The 19298-nt window shown below is 54.7% G+C and overlaps 1 protein-coding gene across 8 annotated transcripts in view; it reads left to right on the top strand.

Moving 5' to 3' along the window:
- NTF3 (neurotrophin 3) overlaps positions 1-16174 on the top strand; it is a 64368-nt gene extending 48194 nt beyond the window's left edge. For 6 of the 8 annotated variants that reach the window (XM_032473091.1, XM_032473088.1, XM_032473086.1 and 3 more), the window contains exon 2: positions 15079-16174. In XM_032473091.1, the coding sequence (XP_032328982.1) occupies positions 15100-15873 (774 nt within the window). In that variant the 5' untranslated portion in view covers positions 15079-15099 and the 3' untranslated portion in view covers positions 15874-16174. Of the gene's footprint in view, positions 1-11714; positions 11719-12948; positions 13933-15078 lie in introns of those variants that run through there. The other 2 variants (XM_006175539.3, XM_032473087.1) reach the window with 2 other exon arrangements.
- Positions 16175-19298: the final 3124 nt, after the last annotated feature.

Below are 19298 nucleotides of genomic sequence, written 5' to 3'. Positions count from 1 at the left end.
ATGTGTCTCTCTAAATAAATCTACCTTTACTCAAAAAAAAAAAATCATTATTGACGTTATAATTATTCTTGACCCTTCACCATGTACCAAGTGCGTGATTTCTACCAGATCTCTCTGCCCTCCTGCTCCTTTTCTTATTGGGACCTTTGAGAAGTAGACTGGAGTGTCATTTATTACGAGCACTTAGGTTGACCTTGTGTAGGACACAGGAACTTGCAGAAGAAAATCCTCCTGCCTCTTCTTCTCCCCAAATTTCTAGTTTCCTGAAGAATAAGCCCTAGGAAATAATGCTTAACAGGGCACCCGAATGGCTGAAGAACTAACCAAAGAAGAAGTCTTATTCCCTTGCTGAAGCATTTAGCCTCCAAGCATGCGTGTTGATTGTGGAACTGTAATACAGTTGCAGCAGAGTTGCTCTGCACGTAAAGATATACTTTGCTTTAAGCTAGATATATGTATATATTAAAGAGTGGCTGTTTACTGCTTTCCATAGGAATTCACAGTAAGATTTTTTGATGCCAGCCCTCCTAGTAGCTTTCAAATATAATTCAATTCACAGACATCTGGTTTGCACTCAGCCTTTTCAGAGTTGTAAGTAGGGTACAAACCGAGGTCATTCCTTCTCGTTCTTGGATGAGTCTGTGCTTCATAAATTCTGTGAGCGTGGCACCAGCCAACCGCGTTATTAACATCACCAAGGGGAATTAAGACATATCACGTTATAGGATCAGAAGTTCCACACTCTGAGTCAGTGCCAGTACATTTCCAGACCCTTCAGTCTGACCACAGTCTGCAGCCATCCCCTCCTCTCCACCACGTGACTCACCCACATCGGGGTGGAGGTCTCTCCCGGTCCCACACGTCTCTGTGGCCACGTCAGCCTCCCTGCAGTGGACTCTTTTGCCTTCACAGCCCCATCATAGAATCACAGAGCCTCAGGTCTGGAAAGAACTTTTGTGCAATCCTCTCTATTTAATCCAATTAACCTGATCATTTAGAGCGGATGCCTGGAAACTCACTAGAGCATTCTTTCTAATAAACCGACATAGATCTCCCCGAAATGGATGGCTCAAACGCTTAGCAGGTTGGTCCAGTGGCAGAAGAACTGGTCTGTCGGCCAGAGATTACCGCCTGTTATAAGGTCTCCAGCCTTCTTCCACTTCAGCTCATCAGGTCCTTGGTGGCCTTCCTCCTGCGTGCCCAGCCCAGTGTCCAGACACATCCCTGCACATTCTCGGGGTCCAGCTTACTCTCCACGTTACTCTGCTCATTAGCACCAGATTGCAGGGTTCCTTGCCAAGCCCACCCTAGTGTAATTGGAGCTTCTGAAGTCAGATTCTCCACTTAACGTCCGTTCAGTTGTCTCACTATCCTCCCTGCACCATCCCAGCCCAGCATCTAACAGGTTCTCCTTCATCATTGTTGCCGCTTTCTTGATACAGGTATTAAGAAAGACTGTTTTTAATACACACTTTTGCTTAACCCGGTGTTTGATCTCCAGAATACCATCAATCATCAGACTAAATAGAGCCAGGAATAGAGGAAGGGAGGACTAGGGGAGGCTTCGAAAGAAGCTGGTGCAGAACTTGGGCCACCAGCAGATCCCACGCATCTCCCTGCACAGGATGATGCTCTTGCTGCTAGAGGTGGCCCAGCTTTGGAAATGATCCACTTTGGGACAGACTGGTGCATCTGAGAGGAGTGAGCCTAGGGGAAAGTGCAGTCTGCATCTTGTAGCTGAGGGACCCTGCCAGCGTTCACAGAGAGATGAAGGACCTCTGCTTCCTGGGCGATCACAGGCACATGGTCTGTCCTCTGGATTCTTCAGGACTTTGGTAATAGAGAGGGTTACCTTGCATGAAGAGTGTAGGCTCAGGAGTCAGGAAGCAGGGTCCTGGCTCTGGCTTTACCTCTAGCTGTGTCAGCTTTGAGCCCACCGCTCACCTGCTCTGTGCCCTAAATTTCTCACCTTTAATTAAGTAGCAATACCCTCTCTTTATAATTTTCCTAACTTCATCTCCACCAAAAAAGCTAAAGACAGCGGGATGTAAGCTTGAAATTGCAACCCTTGGCATATAGGAGATGCTCTGTGTAGCATCCTCCCTTCCTTCAAGAGAGCAGGTGGTTCTGCCCTGTCGCTGGATGTTTCTCTGCCCGAGACCTGCGTCTGTTTGGGAAAGCCGGGACCACCTCGTCGGACAGTTTCCCCTCGTGCTCCTGACGGCGTTTGTTAGATTAAGGGGTTGCCCTGCTGCCTGTCCCCAGACAGCCTCTGCTTGCTCTCCAGAGCGCCCCTGGGGCCTGGAGCCTTTAAGCACAACTATGCTTTGGAGGATGAGGAGCTCCACACAGTTCTTAGGCTCCCGGACCTATTCGATGTCACTTTCAGCCCTTCCAACTCAACCCGGTCAGAGCAGCAAAAACCTGCCTTCTGTCTTGTGGGAAGTCCAGTAAGACGCATGTGAAACCGTGCATTGCATTTTTCAAGAGTCCAACTCCATCACCAAAAGATGCCTCAGAGCAGGGCGGGGGGTAGGGGTCGGGGAGGAGGGATGGAATGTCTGCTAACCTTGCCATCCCCGACCCAAAGCCCTGGAAGTTCTGTTAGAAAAATCCGCAGCCGTTGTTGACTGCAGTGGGCAGCCACGAGAGGGGAGGGGAGCCAGGTGGGAAAGGGAGACAAAAGGGCCGTGTGCCTGCTGCAGGGGCATGCTGGAAGCAAAAGGCGCGGCCGGCTGGCTCAGAGCGCGGCTCCCGCAGCTGGCGGTGGCAGTGGCGGTGGCAGTGGCAGCCTGGGGCAAAGGCAGAGGCAGGCGCACCCCTGGGCACTCGGAGGCTGACCTGCAGGAATCCTACCTGGAAAATGATCAGAGCCCCCAGGTTCAGCGGGCTCCAGCCTGACCGAAACCCTGGCTGTTTCTTGCACAGAGGACCCAAGAGGGGCTTGGTGGGCTGCTGTTGGGAGGGGCTTGTGCGGACCACAGAGGAGGTGACCAGGAAAGGGGGCGCGAGTGCTTCAGGCAGAGAGTGACCGACATATGGAACGTGTTATCCGGAAGGGTTACGGGCTGCAGGCGCTCCGAGACTTTTTCAGGGGTGGGATGGGGGAGGGGGAGACCTTAGAAACTCAAGGAGGTTTCTAAACAAAAGGAATTTGAGAAGGGTTGGAGAAATAATGAGAAATGCAAACTTGACCCAGCGTTTCTCTTTCTATCTCCCAGGCTTCTCCCCAGCCCGTCCTTACGTGTTTCCAATTCACGGGGACCCAGGAAGGCCACTGGGGCCCTGTGCTCGCTCCTCACGTGAGCAGGTCAGCGCGGGTGTGGGGGGTCAGCAGGACCCCTGAGCCAGCTCCCACCCCCGTGTACACGGGGACCAGAGACAGAGCAGGGAGCCCAGAGCCTTGTCCCAGCCCGCGAGGGGCGGCGGGCTCAGGCACTGCGGAGACCTTAGGATGATTTACTCTGATTCCCTGGCTTCACAGAAGAACAAAGTGATGCCTGGGAGGGAGAAGGCGGCTCATCCAAGGGTCCAGGGGGACTGAACGGGAAAGCTGCGGGGAGCAACGCAGCCCTGCCGTCCTCTTGGCCCTTGGGATTCCTCCCCTCCCAGCACCCCTCCCTGGACACACCGCACACACAGGTACACATAGGCGCACGCAGACGCACTCAGACACACACAGACATGCATACAGACATAGACACACAGATACACATACATGCACACACAGACACACTCATACACAGATACTCATACACCACACACTCAGACACAGACACACTCACACACACACGCACGCACGCGCTCTGCCGGCCCGGTTCCCGGCAGCACGCATACCGGTTGGAACCCCTCCTCTTCCCCTCTGCTCTGCCGCCCGGGAGCTGTAGGCCTGGCCCGGCCACTGGGGACCACGCACTGTGGCCTGTAGGGTCCTGGCCTGTTCCGCGGGCCTCCGCGCCGCTGCCAGGAAGCGCTCTCGGACACCGAGCGCGCACACCTTCGTGCTGTTGTTCGTGTCCCCGGCCTGGAGGGAGGAAATGTCAGCTGGGGTGGGGGCGTCTCCCAGGTGGGGGCGGGGGAGGGGAGCAGTTTCTAACACAGATTTCCGTGCAGACACTCTGGGCTGCAGGCACGGTGGCTTTGGGAGACATTCTCTCCTCTCTCCCGTTTTTCCCTAAACAAGGCAAAAAGCCACCCGTGCAGTGGCCTTAGGCTCTGCTGAAGGCCCTGTTCGGAAAAGCCTGGTCTCCCTCTGCAGTCTCTGCCCAGGTGAGCAGCACAGGTGGGCCTTGGGGGGCGGGCTTCTGGCCCTGTCTCTCCCACTCCCTTACTGTCGCCTCTGGGGTCGGTCCTTTCCTGCCATGGCCTTCCCACCGTGTGAGAATCTTGGCAGAGCCGATGCCCGTGCCTGGCCCCGTAGCTTCAAAAGAACACAGAGGAGCAGGGAGGACCAGAAAATGAGACCAGTGCTGAGGGTCTTTGTCTGGTGAAGAATGCCTCGGGGTTGACAGCGGGCGGGCAGTGCACAGGCGCAATAGGTGGGAAGCACCTGTGGAAGACTCGCGGGCTCAGGAGTCCCCACCTCGGACCCGCGGGCCTCTGGGCTAGGCGCTGAGGAGTCTGTGCGCTGCCTGGGTTTTTTTCAATTGAAGTACAGTTTACAATGTTGTGTCCATTTCTGGTGAACAGAATAATAGTTCAGTCACCCATACACACACGTACATTCCTTTTCAGGTTCTTTTCCATCACAGGTGACGACAAGGTACTGAATACAGTTCCCTGCGCTCTACAGAAGACATCTGTTGTTTATCTATTTTATATATATCAGTTAGTATCTGCAGATTTTTTTTTTTTTTTTTTTTGCAAAATGTTTCCTGTGTGTGCACGCGTGTGGTTTTTAGGGGGACGTTTCTTTAGCTTTTATCACATTCTAAAAAGGGTCAAAATGGCTGTAGAACCATGGCTTAATTAGTACGCCGGCATTCTCCTACATGACTCCTAACCAGGAGGGATCAGGCCTCCCCAGATGGCATTTGGAAAAGCGTGAGTGCCGTGACTGGGGGACGCGATTCGCATTCAGCAGGCGGCGGCCAAGGGCTTCATGGAGAGACAGAGCTGAAGCGCGGAGGACCACCCTAAGCACCAGCACCTGCCCTGCGGAGAAGCCCCTCAGGAACGGAGACCCCGGGGCTGAGCGGAGGTTCTCCCGCGGCCACAGCGCTCAGTAGTGGCAGAGCGCGGGAGATGTGCCAGGAGCCCATGTGATTTTGTTTCTCCTTGTCAGTACGCTAAAACCTATGAAAACCAAATAGTCCGAAATCTGTCTCACCTTCAAAAATCCAGCCAATTTTTTGTTGTTTTTTTTTTTTAACAAAAATCCCTGGGTTCTTGGTCTTCTTCACCATCAAATAAGGAAGGAGAAAAAAGGAATGTGGAACATTTAGGGAAATGGAAGCCCAGATTCTAAGTGAGCTCCTTATTCCGGGTTGCACGGATCAGCGGCTCAGCCGCTGTGGGTTGGCAGCGCCCAGCCTTGGACTGTGAAATGTCCTCTCTGTACTTCAGAGGGCCTGTCTTGGAGCTCTCTTTCTCTGAAGAGGAAAGAAGCAGTTTGTGTGCCAGCGTGGGGCTTGCCGCCTCACTCCCTGCAGGCAGGGGGCAGGTGCCTTAGACTCCCTGGAGAGAGTTGGGGGGACCCGCAGCACTGGCTGAACGCAGAGCCCGGGGGCCACGTGGGGATTTGCACCCTGCCTCCGCCTCTCCACTGACATGTGATCTGGACAAAACGATTGAATCTCTCTGAGCCTCAGTTTCCTCAGCTGGCAAGTGGGGGGATAAGCCTCGTCTCCGTGAGGACAAATTGAGTTAATCCATGCAGAGCGTCTCTCAAAGCCTCCGCATCTGGTGTGGCTCAGTAAATACTGGCTGTTACTATAAGTGATTATTGTAACTGTGTCGGTGATTAAAGACAGCTTTGGGGCCCGAGTGTTGGTGCCAGAACTGCTTTCGGAGGACCAGCTCTGGGCTGGTTCCTAGTCTGGCCCAGCTGCCCGGGACAAGAGTCAGCAGACTGTTTGGGACGGGCATCGTAACGTTTATGAAGTGCCTCCCACACACTCGGGTTTGGGCGGAAGACGGATTTCCTTCCTGTGCGTGTGCCTCTCGGCTTCGCTGTGCAAGTGGGCGCAAAGAGGCACGGGAAATCTCCGCGGAGATGCCTCCCCTGCCTCGGTTTCCGGTCCGGCAGGGGGTTCAGGGGAAGGATGGTGGCCCCAGGCGGGCAGTGGAGGGGGACTCCCAGCAGCGTGGAAGGAGGCCTGGGCCCTCTGGGTCCTCAGGCAGTGCGGTTTCCTGGAGGGAGCATCCAGCCCAGAGGCAGCCACGGACCAGCTGCCAATCCCTCATCCTCGTGGCAGGAGGACAGCTGTGGGCCGGGGGAGGCGAGATGGGGAGATGCAGGCTATATTTGACACACGCCTGGTGGCCAAGCCTGGAGGAGGAAGCCGGCCGTCTGACCACAGTCACCGCAGCCAAGTCCTCGTGGGGCCAAACCTTGATGTCTTGGGTTGACCTTGGCCTCACCGCCGCTGCCACTGCTGCTGCCGCGCGGGTGGCTGGAGTCACATGTTTGGGTGTTGCCAAGCCAGCTGTGGTCTTGGTTTGGACAAGGCACCCAGAGCATGCGTGGAAGTCCTGCCTTGAGACTCCCCTTAGCTTCCAGGTCTCAGGATGAAGCCAATTTCCTCACTCTGCCATTTGGAGACCCGTTTTTGGCTGAGTAGACAAAGTAGATAATTGTTCATCATCATCATTATTTATTATTGTTTATTAAAGATCGTTATCCAGCGCCCCTCCCTTGTGATACTGTTAACTTCCAGCTGGGTAGCACTTGGCAGGCAACACATACACTTGACACAGAAACCCAACCCAGGAGGAAGGTGGAGCTCAGTGGTGGAGCACGTGCGTAGCATGCATGAGGTCCTGGGTTCAATCCCTAGGACTTCCATTTAAGAAAAAAAAAAACAAATAAATAAACATAATTACCTCCCCCCCAAAAAAAACCCAACCCAAACATGAGGCATAAATCTAGACCCAGCAGCTTCCCCCACTGGGGACCGTTACTCTCTGCTGCTGAGAGTTTAATGGCAGCCATACCCACAACTGTCCGTGTAACTGAAGGGACCTTCCCTTGTGTGTTTCCACACTTGGCAAATGGAGTGGACACAGATGCAGAAAACCAAAATCAAAATATCTCAATATTAAATGATACAGTAATTTGGAACTAGCCCCACTGTAACCCATCCTCATCTTGGGAGGCTGCTGTGTGCATGTGTGTGTGCGTGTGCGCATGGGTGTGCCTGTGTTTGCGCGTGTGTGTGTGTGCGTGTGTGTTAGCGTGTGTGCGTGCATGTGTGTGCATGCACCAGCTCTTGCATGCACATCTTTAAGCGTCGTGGTGGATGAGTATTCGGGCCCAGAACAAAGACGACTGAATTTACTAGATAAGCACCAGGATGGCCAGTCGCTGGATTGACTCAGATTTTCTCTGCAGATTTTTCCTTGTCCGCCCTCCGGCCGTGAAAGGAGAGTTTGTGGTGCGTAAAGGATAGAGTCAATCTGGGTTTCCTGGGGCTTGTGCCCGCATACCACGCTCCTTTTAGATCTCTTTGCCAAGAGGGGGCCAAGCCAGAGGGTTCGCTGGCCTGGGGAAGACCTGCACTGCCCTCGCCTGGCGCCGCCGGTGCGCGTTGCATTGCTTTGACACGCGCAGTGCCTTCCGTCTCCCACTGCCCTGGGGCCAGAGGAGGGTACGCTTTGAACGATGTAAAATTCCTCCTCCACCAACTGTGCGAAACCAACTCCCGGCTTCCAGCTCTCAGCTCAGGGCGGTTCAGTTTGCTTTGGGGGTCTTGGCTCCTCGTCCACTCAGGGGTCTCCAGTCTTCCTTTGCTGGTCTCCGAGGGGGACCTCTTTCAGCAGTTCCTTTGTGAGGGAGGTGAGTCACCCTTCTGAGGTCTCTGTTTTGTTTTGCTTCATCCTTGAATCCACCTCCTCTGTTACCGGTGGGTCTTGTTTCCACAGGGAAGCCAGCATCCCCTGATAACTGAGGACCTTGTCCGATTTCAGATTGTGGGCAAAGTGTGGGCCATGACAGTCGGTTTCAAAACCCCCGAGTTCAGTAAATTTTAACAAGAGGAACTATGCAGAGTGGCGGGTTTTTTTAAGAACGGTAGGAACCCATCTCCCCATCTCTGCCATCGCCCATATTGACTTTGTGTGATGCAGACCCGCCCAGGGGTCTCAAAGGAGGTCTCACCAAGTGTACAGCACAGAGAGGGGGTCACTTCTGGTGCTGGGGAGTTTAGCCATGCTGGTCAGCATCTTTGGTGACAGCCCTTGGCTTGTTCTCTGATCGCAGCTCGATTTCTCGCCCTCTCTAAAGTTCAATTTATGTCTCTTTGTGCTTCCTAAGACGGGGGTGTAAGTGTGGCTGCCATGTGGAGGTGCGCAAAGAGCAAAGTGCGCCGTGGACACCCGTACGACCCCGTCCTTACGAGTGCGTTTCGTTTCCCACCTGCTCCCTCCAGCCGCCCCGATTCACTCCTTCCCTCCGTCCTTTCACAGGCCTTTCCCTCCCTTGTTGGTTTTGGATGCATCTCGCCCCCTGTGAGTTAACCTACACGTTTCCAGTGAAATCTCGTTGTGCGGTTTCCAGGTTGCCCACCCCCACGGGGGCTGGGGAGCCACTGGTCTGTCCTCACCAGTGTTTGTAGCGCCCTCCCCTCAAAGCGTCATCTGTGTATTTTAATTAATCTGCCACTTTTTCCTCCCTCCTGCTTCCGGCTCATTAATAAGGAGATTAACCAAAACCAGACCAATCCCCAGCGGAGCCTCCAACGGGAGCGCTCTCTCCCAGCTCCCAGCCCTGCCAGGGGTCAGAACATCTTCAAGTGGCCCCACTGGCTAATTCGAAGGCCTTGGGACCCTGTGTTCAGAACAAAGCCAATTTGAATTAATTTTGCAATTAGGTTAGAAGAACAAGCTTCTCCAGCCCTGTTATATGGCCTTAGTTTAATGTTTCCACCACATTCCTTTCCTTTTTGTCATTCTAGTTTGCGATTGCTTCCCCACCTCTCTCCCTCCCCCCGCGCCCGGAACAAGATATGAGGGTTATCTGGCAGGATGTGGTCTTCTGAGCCTTGGGCGTTCGTCAGAGACCGTGTCAGAGCTGCAGAAATTCTCCAAAGAATTAGGTCCTCCTGGTTACAGCTGGACAGTGTCCTCGTTAACCCCAGCCAGAAAGCGCGTTTGCCTCCCGAGGATGTGGCTGAACGAGAAATAATGAAGTCTCTTGAATTTGCATATTAAAAACTTGGCAAATTGGAAAGGTTTTCACATTTGATCTCGTGCCTCCTCCCTCGAGGAAAACTAGAACAGAGGCTTCGTGCCTTCTGTGTAAATCACCCCGATTTCCAGCCCCAGGGCCCAACCCAGGGTCTGAGGTGCCACCTTCAGCGCTGTGTCTGCTCCAGCCCCTGGAACAGACACCCGCAGAGGCCTGACCTTGGAGAGCATGGAGCCCCGAGGGGACGGGGACGGGAGGAAACCTAACTTTGTTTACCTTCTGGGGAAGGAGCCCTTTGTAGGGAATCTGGGGAGGAGGGAGCAGGAGTGGTGACTCTGGAAACTGCTGAGAGCTGCCTGGAGGCTTGGAACCCGAGCTTCCTCTAGCACGTGTGAGTGCAGAGACAAGATGGACAGACAGCACGGGGTAATCATTAGAGCGTCAGCTCCAGAGCCGCATCTGGGCTCTGCTGCTTGTTAGCTGATTATTAAACCTCCCCGTGCCTCGGTGTCCCTATCTGAAATGAGGAACGGCAGTGCCTGTCTCAGTGGGGTTGTTACCGAGATGAAAGATGCAAAGTGTGTCGGTTCTGGGCCCAGAGCATCTCTGTTCTTGGTGCTCCCACAGGCCAGGCTAAGAATGTGCTCCGGACACGTGCCACCAGCAAGGTGCCCGGGGACGTGGTCGGGATGCAGGTCTCGGAGAGGAGCGCGGCAGTCGCAGCCTGCATCTCTCGCATGTGGCCAGCCACAGCCAGCATGCCGTGGGCTCAGGTCCTGAACCCCTCTGCTCACCAGCCTCTTCCCCATTTCCACTGCTTCTTAACTACCTCAGACCCTCCGTGTGTGTTGTGAACAGAGCCAGAAAGGAGGAATCAGCAGTGGCTCTCGTTTGAGTACTTTGAGGGATGGTGAAACCTTGCAGGAATGTGGCTCCGGGGACTGAGAAAGCCCCATATGTGGGAAAGCATCTCTAAGGGAGGGGAACAGCATCTGTAAGTTGGTCAGGAGCTTGGAAAACTCTCGAGCGAGGGAAACGGGCACTGGGGAGCGTGTGGGAAGGGGTCTCGCTGAGGTCTTTAACAGCTCTTTTTCCAATTAGAGCCGAGAAAAGCCTGGGGACCGTGGCCTGCTTCAGAGCCAGCGCTGTATTTTCTTTGGGAGAAGAAGGCAAAGGGGATTGGCTTCCAACCCAGGCTTGGCAGAAGCCCAGACAGAGGCCCAGGCCAGGAAGCAGTGCCTCGGCAGGTTCTGCTCGTAGTAGGTGCTCACTCAGTAAATAGCCCAGCGGACTCCACCCCGGGGCGGTCCTGTGCCAGGCGTCAGGGATGCGTGGAAGAGAAAGATGTGTCCGTGTCATCAAAGAGGAAACGCGCAGACAGTGATAACACAGTAGGATCATGGCTTACATGGGGTCTCTGTGAACAGCAGTCACCCTGGAGAAGGAGCAGAGAAGTCTCTCTAAATGGAAAAAGTCACTGCTATGCCTTGCCTGGCTTTGCCTTTCTTTTCCACTCCCCCCTTCAACAATGGAGCCAGTCCTCTGCTACCTGGGGTGGGTGGGTGTGTGTGGGGGGGGGGGAGCCAGTGGGCCGCGTCTCTGATGCCACAGAGAGCGCAGGTTCACGTTCATCCAACACGTCCAGTGCACCACTCACTGTGTGCCGGACACGATGCTCAGGGCTTTCGCAGAGGTTCTGTTATTCACCCCCTTGACAGTGACCTTGATCACGCACAAGCCACGAGATCCTTGTTGCACTTGAGAACCCAGTGTCTCCGTCAGTCTCTGCATCCTTGAGCCGTCTGACCTTGCACAACTCTTTATCACCGCTCCAGCTCTCAGTTTCCTTATTTGGGAAAATGAGGTGGTTCCCTGCAGCCCCCTCCAGCTTCAACATCTGTGCTTCGGCGAGTTTTATTAGCAACATTCTTGGCCTTGCTCTCGACGAGAAAGCTGAGAGCAGATTATCAAAGTGGAGTCCACAGGAAGCCAGCTGGGTTTGAATGCAGCCTTGCAAATATTTAGAAACACTTACCAGCCTACAGATGATTTATTCCCACAACGTAGTCCAAAGCATCATGACAAGTTTTGGGATTTGATGGTAAGAAACAGATTAGACCCAGAAAAGGGTAGGACTGAGGCTAAGGGGCATCTGGGGATTTTTATAGTTTCCTTTTTTTTTTTTTTTTTCGGTCCCACCCATCCCCCACCAGTGTTGACCTGATGTCTCTGTGCTGAATTTGGGTGCTTGGGACTTGAAGGGCGTGCAGAGTTTGCTTTGGGGCTCCCAGGGGCGGAGCGCTGGGAACAGTTCTCTGTCGAGAATTGAAAAACGGTAATAAGTCCGCTAGAAGTCAGTCTGCTTCTGCACGGTCGCTGAGCTGTGGCAATTCTTAGCAATGTCAGCGACAGAGTCTGCCTCCCCGCTGGTCCCGACCTCTCCCGCCGTCCTGCTTCATTTCACCCACTCCTTGGCCACCTGCTGCCCGGGGAAGGAGAGAAGGCGGTCTCAGGGCCCCTGCTCACTGTCCACGACCCCGGGCCCTCCCCGCCGGGGTGCAGCTGAAGTCGTAGCTCCTGTCCACCGCCCGGAACACGGCCCCCTGCCTCCCACGGCTCTGTGACCTTTGCCCCGCCCCTGATTAACAGTGAGCTTCCACTCTTTACCTGCAAACTGTTTCACCAACATAGGCCATCTTGGTGATGGGGACTATGCACTCAGGGTTTAATGCTCTGTGGCTGCCCCCTTGAAATTCTGCAGGATTTTATCTTTGACTGTGGGTTTTATAAGAGAAGCCCCAGGGCACAAAGGAGCAGGCACCGGGCGCTCAGAGCATCACCTCAGACGTGGCGCCGCCTCCTGCCTCCACCCGGCCTCTGAGCAGTTTTTGCACTAGCCCCTGCACATGAGGTAGCTGGTTCTGCCTTCAGCCACCCTTGGTCCATCTCTGAGTCACACGCCCACTCCGTACTCACGGTGGTGTGACCCGAGGGGAGAGCCGGGCACAAGTAGGAAGGAGGGGCTCCCGACCTGGGAGGAGGGAGCTGGACATGAAGTGCCACGAGGGCTGTGACACCTGCCACCAGAGCTGTCGGGAAAGCCCTCCGTGGGGATGCAGAGGAGGTGGGGACGTCATAGAGAAGTTAGCTTCTGAACCAGGCGCTGAAGGGTGGGCGGAGTTTCAGCAGGAGAGGTTATGTAAGTGGTGCCAGGTGACCAGTCACCTGGGTTGTAACACTTATGTGGCTGGTGACCAGGGGGCGGGGCTGGAGCATTGGGCATGGGAGCCCGATGCTAAAATGACACAAAGGGAGGCTGGGCCCATCTCCACCCTCGTGTGTCTCTCCTCCTCTTTGAACTTCAGTTTGGGTTTTCCTCATCTAGAAAATGAAGGGGTTGAAATAAACGCCCTCCTCCGTCTAACACCCTTTGGTTCCGCCCGTGAAGCACCCCAACCCACCAGCGTTTGTCCCAGCTCATCCTGGTCATGACCTTCCCGTCTGCACCTGGACTCTGCCTGGGCCCTCCCCCCGCTGACCATACCTGATCTGTCTCCCCGCGAGCACGTAGCCTGGGCATTCTTGGTTCACAGTGGCTGGGCTTTGGGGGGATTTAGTAAATTGTTTTTTTGATAGGCTTTCCATCCCGAATCATTTTATTGCAGCTGTATTCTGTGTTGGGAGGGAGAGCGGCTGTGATTCTAGTGTAATTCTCGCGTGCTCCATGTTTGGTGTCGTTCAAGCATCATTTTGTTGGGCCCGCAAGACTGAAGGGAAATGTCACTCTGATGCAGGGTTGCGGGGGAGATTAGCTGTCCTGTGGGAACCGTTTTCCCAGGATAATACTATTCCTGGGGCCATCTCTAGGGATGGGCGGTAAAGCTAGAATCCTTCTCTCAGCTTTGACCTTGAGGGAGTCAGAGAGTGGTTCCCATGGAAGGAAGGCTGTCCCCTTATCAGAAAGACAGGCCTGGAGCCAGGAGGAGGAAGTTGGAGGAAGGGGACAGCCACGTTGTTGGCCTTTGGGGACAAGAGAGCAGTCTTCAGACACGACGGGGAAAGAGGCCGCGTCTGTGAGCCCCGGGCACGAGTCAGCGCAGGGCGGGCTCCGGCCTGGGGCTGGGCAAGCAGGGCTGATTTTCTGTTTCTGTGCCACCGTTGTGTATTTCCCTTCTGCGTCCCCCTGGGTGCGGGAGTCTTTCTCGAAATACCAGAGGGGAGCCAAGGGAATGACTTTATTTTCCGTGCTTAGAGCTTTAGAGAGGAAACGAGAAAGCCCCGGGGGCAGTGAGGTGGTAGCAATGGTGATCACATAATGAACCTCCAGGCCAGGGCTGTGAAGCACGGGGCGCAGGAGGGGCCCCTCGGGCAGCTGCCCCGCCCCGCCCGAACAGCCTCCTTCCAGCGCCAGCCCTCGGAAAACCTGGGCTTTGCTCTGATGAGGGAGAGAGCAGCCGTGAAGGTATGTGGAGATCAGCCCTCCAATTCCGCAAGGACTCAGCGGAAAGCCCGAGTCGAGGTTCTCCTATGGTAACGGAGCGAGAGTGCCGATGCTCCAGATGCTGCTGAAACAAGGAGACAGCAGGGTGAGAGCCAGCACCACTAACAGGAACATTTTGTAATGAGAACTTAAAATTTTAAAAAATCAAAAAATGAACCAGGAATCTTGCTCTTCAGGGCAAGTCCAGCCCATTAATTTGATCTATGTCCTCCCACCTTCTGCAAGCAGGGCATTGGGGGAGGAAGGGCTGCCGTCTTATGAAGAAGAGGGTCCTGGGGATCAGTTGGGTGCCTTGGCAAGTATGTCCATCGGAGAGCTTGGGAGAGCACCCTGACACTCAGGTCCTCTCACGGAGTGGGTCGTGGCCCACGTGGCCATTTCCAAGGGCAGGCTGGCCCGGCCAAGGACGAGCCGTCTCTGACGCTGCAGTGTAGAGGCAAGTGACCCGGCCCCCAGCCCCCAGGTATCCGTGCCTTTGAGAGACCCCAGGGGCTGCGGTAAGGGAGGCAGGAGAGCTCTGATTCCTGCGACAGTCGCAAGGCTGCTGCTGATATTAACCAACGTACATAATGCATTTATAATTCTCAGGCTCCATTTCTTGGTAGTCTGCCAAGATGGAGTGGCCTGTGGTCTTTTCAGGCTCAAGTGACGTTGAAAGAAGCGTCAGGACATCGTCCACACACAGCAGGCTGCACAGAGTAGCCATCAGATGCAAAGGCAGCCGGTGCTGTCTGTCCAGGGAAGAGGGCGGGGCTGAGTGCCTGGCGGGGCTGAGTGCCTGGCGGGCCTCTGCACCTGCCTCTCTGGGACCTGGGTCCTCAGGAAAGACCTAACTCTTCTGTTCTGTAGTTCTTCCAGTAATGTTCTCGGTTTCTTTGTGACAAAGATTATTTCACCCTCTGTCTGTTACTTACACAACACACACACACACACACACACACACACACCCGCTTCCCCTCTCACACAGCCAGGGTGCTGGAGGAAAGGCAGTTAAGCCGAAGGTACTTGGAAGTCTAGGAGGGAAAGGAGGGCTCGTATGAGGCAGTAGTTCCCAGAGGAGGGGAAAGAAACAGACAGCCTTGGTCTCTGGACATTACAGAGCAGCGCTGACGTTCACCTGGGATGGTGATACCCTGCTTTCTCTGGGATTTCAGCCTCTCAGGTAGCTGGTCCAGGATGGCATGGACTCAGCAACCCCCGCCTGCTCTTAACTCTTGCGTTTCCTTTTCAGATCTTACAGGTGAACAAGGTGATGTCCATCTTGTTTTATGTGATATTTCTCGCTTATCTCCGTGGCATCCAAGGGAACAGCATGGATCAAAGGAGTTTGCCAGAAGACTCGCTCAATTCCCTGATCATCAAGCTGATCCAGGCCGATATTTTGAAAAACAAGCTCTCCAAGCAGATGGTGGACGTGAAGGAAAGCTACCAGAGCACGCTGCCCAAAGCAGAGGGCCCCCGAGCGCCGGGGCAGGGAGAGCCCGCCAAGTCGGAGTTCCAGCCGGTGGTGGCCGTGGGCCCCGACCTGCTGCGACATCAGAGACGCTACAGCTCCCCCCGGGTCCTGCTGAGCGACAGCACGCCCCTGCAGCCCCCGCCCCTGTACCTCATGGAGGATTACGTGGGCAGCCCTGTGGTGGCCAACCGAACGGCGCGGCGGAAGAGGTACGCGGAGCACAAGAGTCACCGGGGGGAGTACTCCGTGTGTGACAGCGAGAGCCTCTGGGTGACCGACAAGTCGTCAGCCATCGACATCCGGGGACACCAGGTCACGGTGCTGGGGGAGATCAAAACGGGCAACTCCCCCGTCAAACAGTATTTTTACGAGACCAGATGTAAGGAGGCCAGGCCCGTCAAGAACGGTTGCAGGGGAATTGACGATAAACACTGGAACTCTCAGTGCAAAACGTCCCAGACCTACGTCCGGGCCCTGACGTCAGAAAACAACAAACTGGTCGGCTGGCGATGGATACGGATTGACACGTCCTGTGTGTGTGCCTTGTCGAGAAAAATCGGAAGAACATGAATTGGCATCTCTCCTCATATATAAATTATTACCTTAAATTATATGATATGCATGTGGCATATAAATGTTTCTATTGTTTTTATATATTATAAGTTGACCCTTATTTATTAAACTTCAGCCACCCCACCGTATATAAGCTTTTTTCTCAATAAAATCAGTGTGCTTGCCCTCCCTCAGGCCTCTCCCATCTGTTAAACCTGATTCTGTAAACCCGGCTTCCAGGAGCCGCCCTGTAAAATCTGTGTACACCAGTATTGTCAAGGCCGTGACTGTCGTTTTTAGTAAACTTGTTGAAATCGGCTGATGTTGGAGTGGTGTGTAGACGCAGGGATGGCCCCCCTTCCGGGATGCTTCCCGGTTGATCAGTGAATTCAAAGAACTGCCACCCGCCCCCGTCACAGGGGTGCCCGGCAGCCGGGAGCCGCAGCCTCAGTTCTGGCCGGCAAGCTCGCTGCCCAGAGCCGCCTCGCCTTCATCCGCTGGCAGTTTTGCCACTGAGAGTTCTGACTTGCTCCGACATTGCCGTCCTGGAACAGTGACAACGAAGCTGGTGGTTGTCGTTTTGGAACTTTCTTTCCAGCACATGTTTGGGGGTTTGAGGTTGTTAAGGGTTGCATTTCTTTTTTTTTTTTTTTTTTTTTTTTTGGCTTTGGTTTTTTTTTTTCGCTTTTTGTCAGTGGTTTTCATCTTTTTAGGCACATAGGGGGAAGAAACGTTAACTATTTGTAACAGAATAATTGTACTGTTACCCAGAAGCAGAAACGAGTCATCTGCACACAGAAGAGACAAACTGGCTCCTAAGAGCTTCTCCTGGCACTCGGCCTCCCCCGCCTCCGCGGGCCCTTCCCAGAGTTGCCCGAGGAAGAGCCCGGCGCTTGGAGTCAGACCCGGCTTCTCATTCCAGCCCCTCCCCGTGGCTGTGGGAGGGTTTTGCAGGCTCCCTGAGACTAGGTTTCCATGAGTCAGATGGGGGTCTTGCCTACCCCACAGGGTGCCCACGATTCAGCTCAGCACCTGCTCCAGGCGTCCGAGCGTAGGACAGGCATTCAAGAACGGTGCTCCTTTATCCCTCTCCTTCCTCTCCCTCTGTATCATTTTTGGTCGATTCATCACTCTGAGATGTAAAAAGCCCACTTGGAAGGAACCTTCCAGGCGCCTTCTGATCCCAGGAGGGGGCACTTGGTGACGCAAGCCAGAGGTCCACTAGTGATGCCCTCCGTGCGATCTTCCCCCTGGAAACAGTTCATCATCTGGGGTCTGGAGTCTGAGGACCCCCATCTCCGGTCTGGTCAGAGGCTCGAGGTACCCGCGATCCCACGACGGTCACTGCATTACTGCCTTGAAGCCCTGTCTGGTCACTTTCCTGATGCCCCACCTTCTTCTGAGGCCACATACGCCATCTCTGGAGCGGCCTGTGCTCCAAGAGCTCGCTCTGACACATGCCTGATAGAATCTGTGTCCTTTACGTGCTCGGCCAGTAGCAGTGGCTTTGGTGAGAGCATTGACACTCTGCACTCCATTCCAAGGGCCCACAACCCCACGGCAGGAAATGAATGTACCATGTGCCCACCAGGTGCCAGGCACTTTCAAACACTGCCACCTGCCCTTAGTTGTCACACATCCTTCAAGGTAGAGATTGTCATCTTCAATGTACAGGTGATGAAACTGGGGCTTGAGGATTTAACATGCCGGTGGCCCCAGAGCAGGAGAGTGGCAGAGGGGAGATGTAAATCTAGGCTTGAAGGATGATGTGGTCCTGTCTTCTCATCACTGGTGCCCACCTCCTGCAGCTTTGCATTCAGAATGAACAGCGTGGTCCTAGGGAAATGGAAGCTTCGTTCTCTGCACGGAAACCTTTGGAAGCTCAGGCTTCATGAGCTGCATTGAGAACACAGTGAACCCTGCGATGGGATTCTGAGAGTCTTACTTCTTTTTTTTTTTTTTTTTTTTTTTGCCAATCAGTAAACTTTAATGTTAGTTACTAATTTCACACACTACAACAGAAAAATCGCAGCCCCCCCCCCTGCCTCCTCCTTAGAAGATAAGCCCCTGGGATCTGAGCCCCAGCAGGGTGAGTGTCAACCATGCGGAGGAAGCTGGGATTCTGGAGTAAATGATCACAAAGCAGGAAGGGAAGAGCACAAGTCTGGCTGTCCCCCAGGGGCCGGGAGGCCGGCCTGGGCAGTGGGTCTGTCTGTGCGTGGGACGAGGCTCAGTGCCGAGCCAGAGGTGCTGGTGCACGGACGCCCCTGGGAGGACACCTGCTCTCAGGTTGGAGTTGAGGGGCCCTTCTGTTCCCCCCTGGAACTTCTATTCCACACGGGCTTAGGGCTCGCCTAGAGGGTCTGGCTGCCTGGGGAGGTGGGCTTGGGCGACAGACCTCGGAGCCTGGCCTGGAAGAAGGCACAGTCCCCAGAGAGCAGGGCTGCGTCCTGGCCCCACCGTGAATGGAAGGCGTCTCCTGTATGTCCCGAGTGAGTCTGGAACAGCGTCCTTCCCCGGTAAGTACCGCTCGGGGAAGAAAGTGGACGTGGAGGCGATGGAAGCAGGCCTGGGAGGAGCTCCGGGCTCCCGGCTGTGCGGCGGCTCTGCCTCTCCAGTGCTGGGGGCACAGTTCCCCTTCCACCACTGTGCTGGCATCAGAGGTCACAGAAGGACCGCAAAGCCAACGTGTTCAACTCCGGGGCCAGAGCAGAGCCTCCGACAAGTTCCATCCAACACATGTGTTTGCCGTGGTCCTGGGGGACGGTCACCTCACCTCTGAGACAGGCGGGCCCTGGAGGGCTGGAGTCCGGCTCCTGGAGGCGCTCTCACTCTTCCTCCTCTTCCCTGGGTGCCTGGCTTTGGCCGGAGCTGGGTTAAACAGAGACGTGTGTTGCAGTGTGAGGAACTTGTCTGGCTAGAAGGCAGGTCCTGGCCCGGCTTTGTTGCCGGTAGTCGCGCGACCTTGGCTAACTCACCTGTCCCAAAGCGGGCGTTTCAGCATCACGAGCTCCTGCTGCAGAGACGGCCAGCGTCCAGACCTCACGTCCTCCCTTCCTCCGTGAACGCCACGGTCAGAAGCCCTGTTGGCCGTTGGCCGCCTCTCTGCTCTCTCATCAGCCTCTGAGGTACCCCCTCTCTGGGCTGTGTCAGCTTGAGCAAGTTACTTAACCCCTCTGAGCCTTGTTTTCTCTGTCTCTAAAATGAGGATGGTGCCTCCTTCATAAGATCGTTTTGCGATGTCACGGAGAACATCCTGGTCCTGGCCCACCTGTCCGAAGCCCCCAGAGTGTTACATTAAGTTTGGGGAGATTTTCAGGAGCCCTCAACTCTGGGATTCTGGTAGGAATTTCCAAACTTCACAGTGGAGAACGAGTCCTAATTGAAGAGTCTAAATCATCTCCCTCTGGGGGTGCAGTCCCCTGGGTAGCATTCACCCCCCT

Source organism: Camelus ferus, chromosome 34 (assembly GCF_009834535.1).
Source record: "Camelus ferus isolate YT-003-E chromosome 34, BCGSAC_Cfer_1.0, whole genome shotgun sequence".
Classification (NCBI taxonomy): Eukaryota; Metazoa; Chordata; class Mammalia; order Artiodactyla; family Camelidae; genus Camelus; species Camelus ferus.
This window is presented reverse-complemented; position numbering and strand designations above follow the sequence as displayed.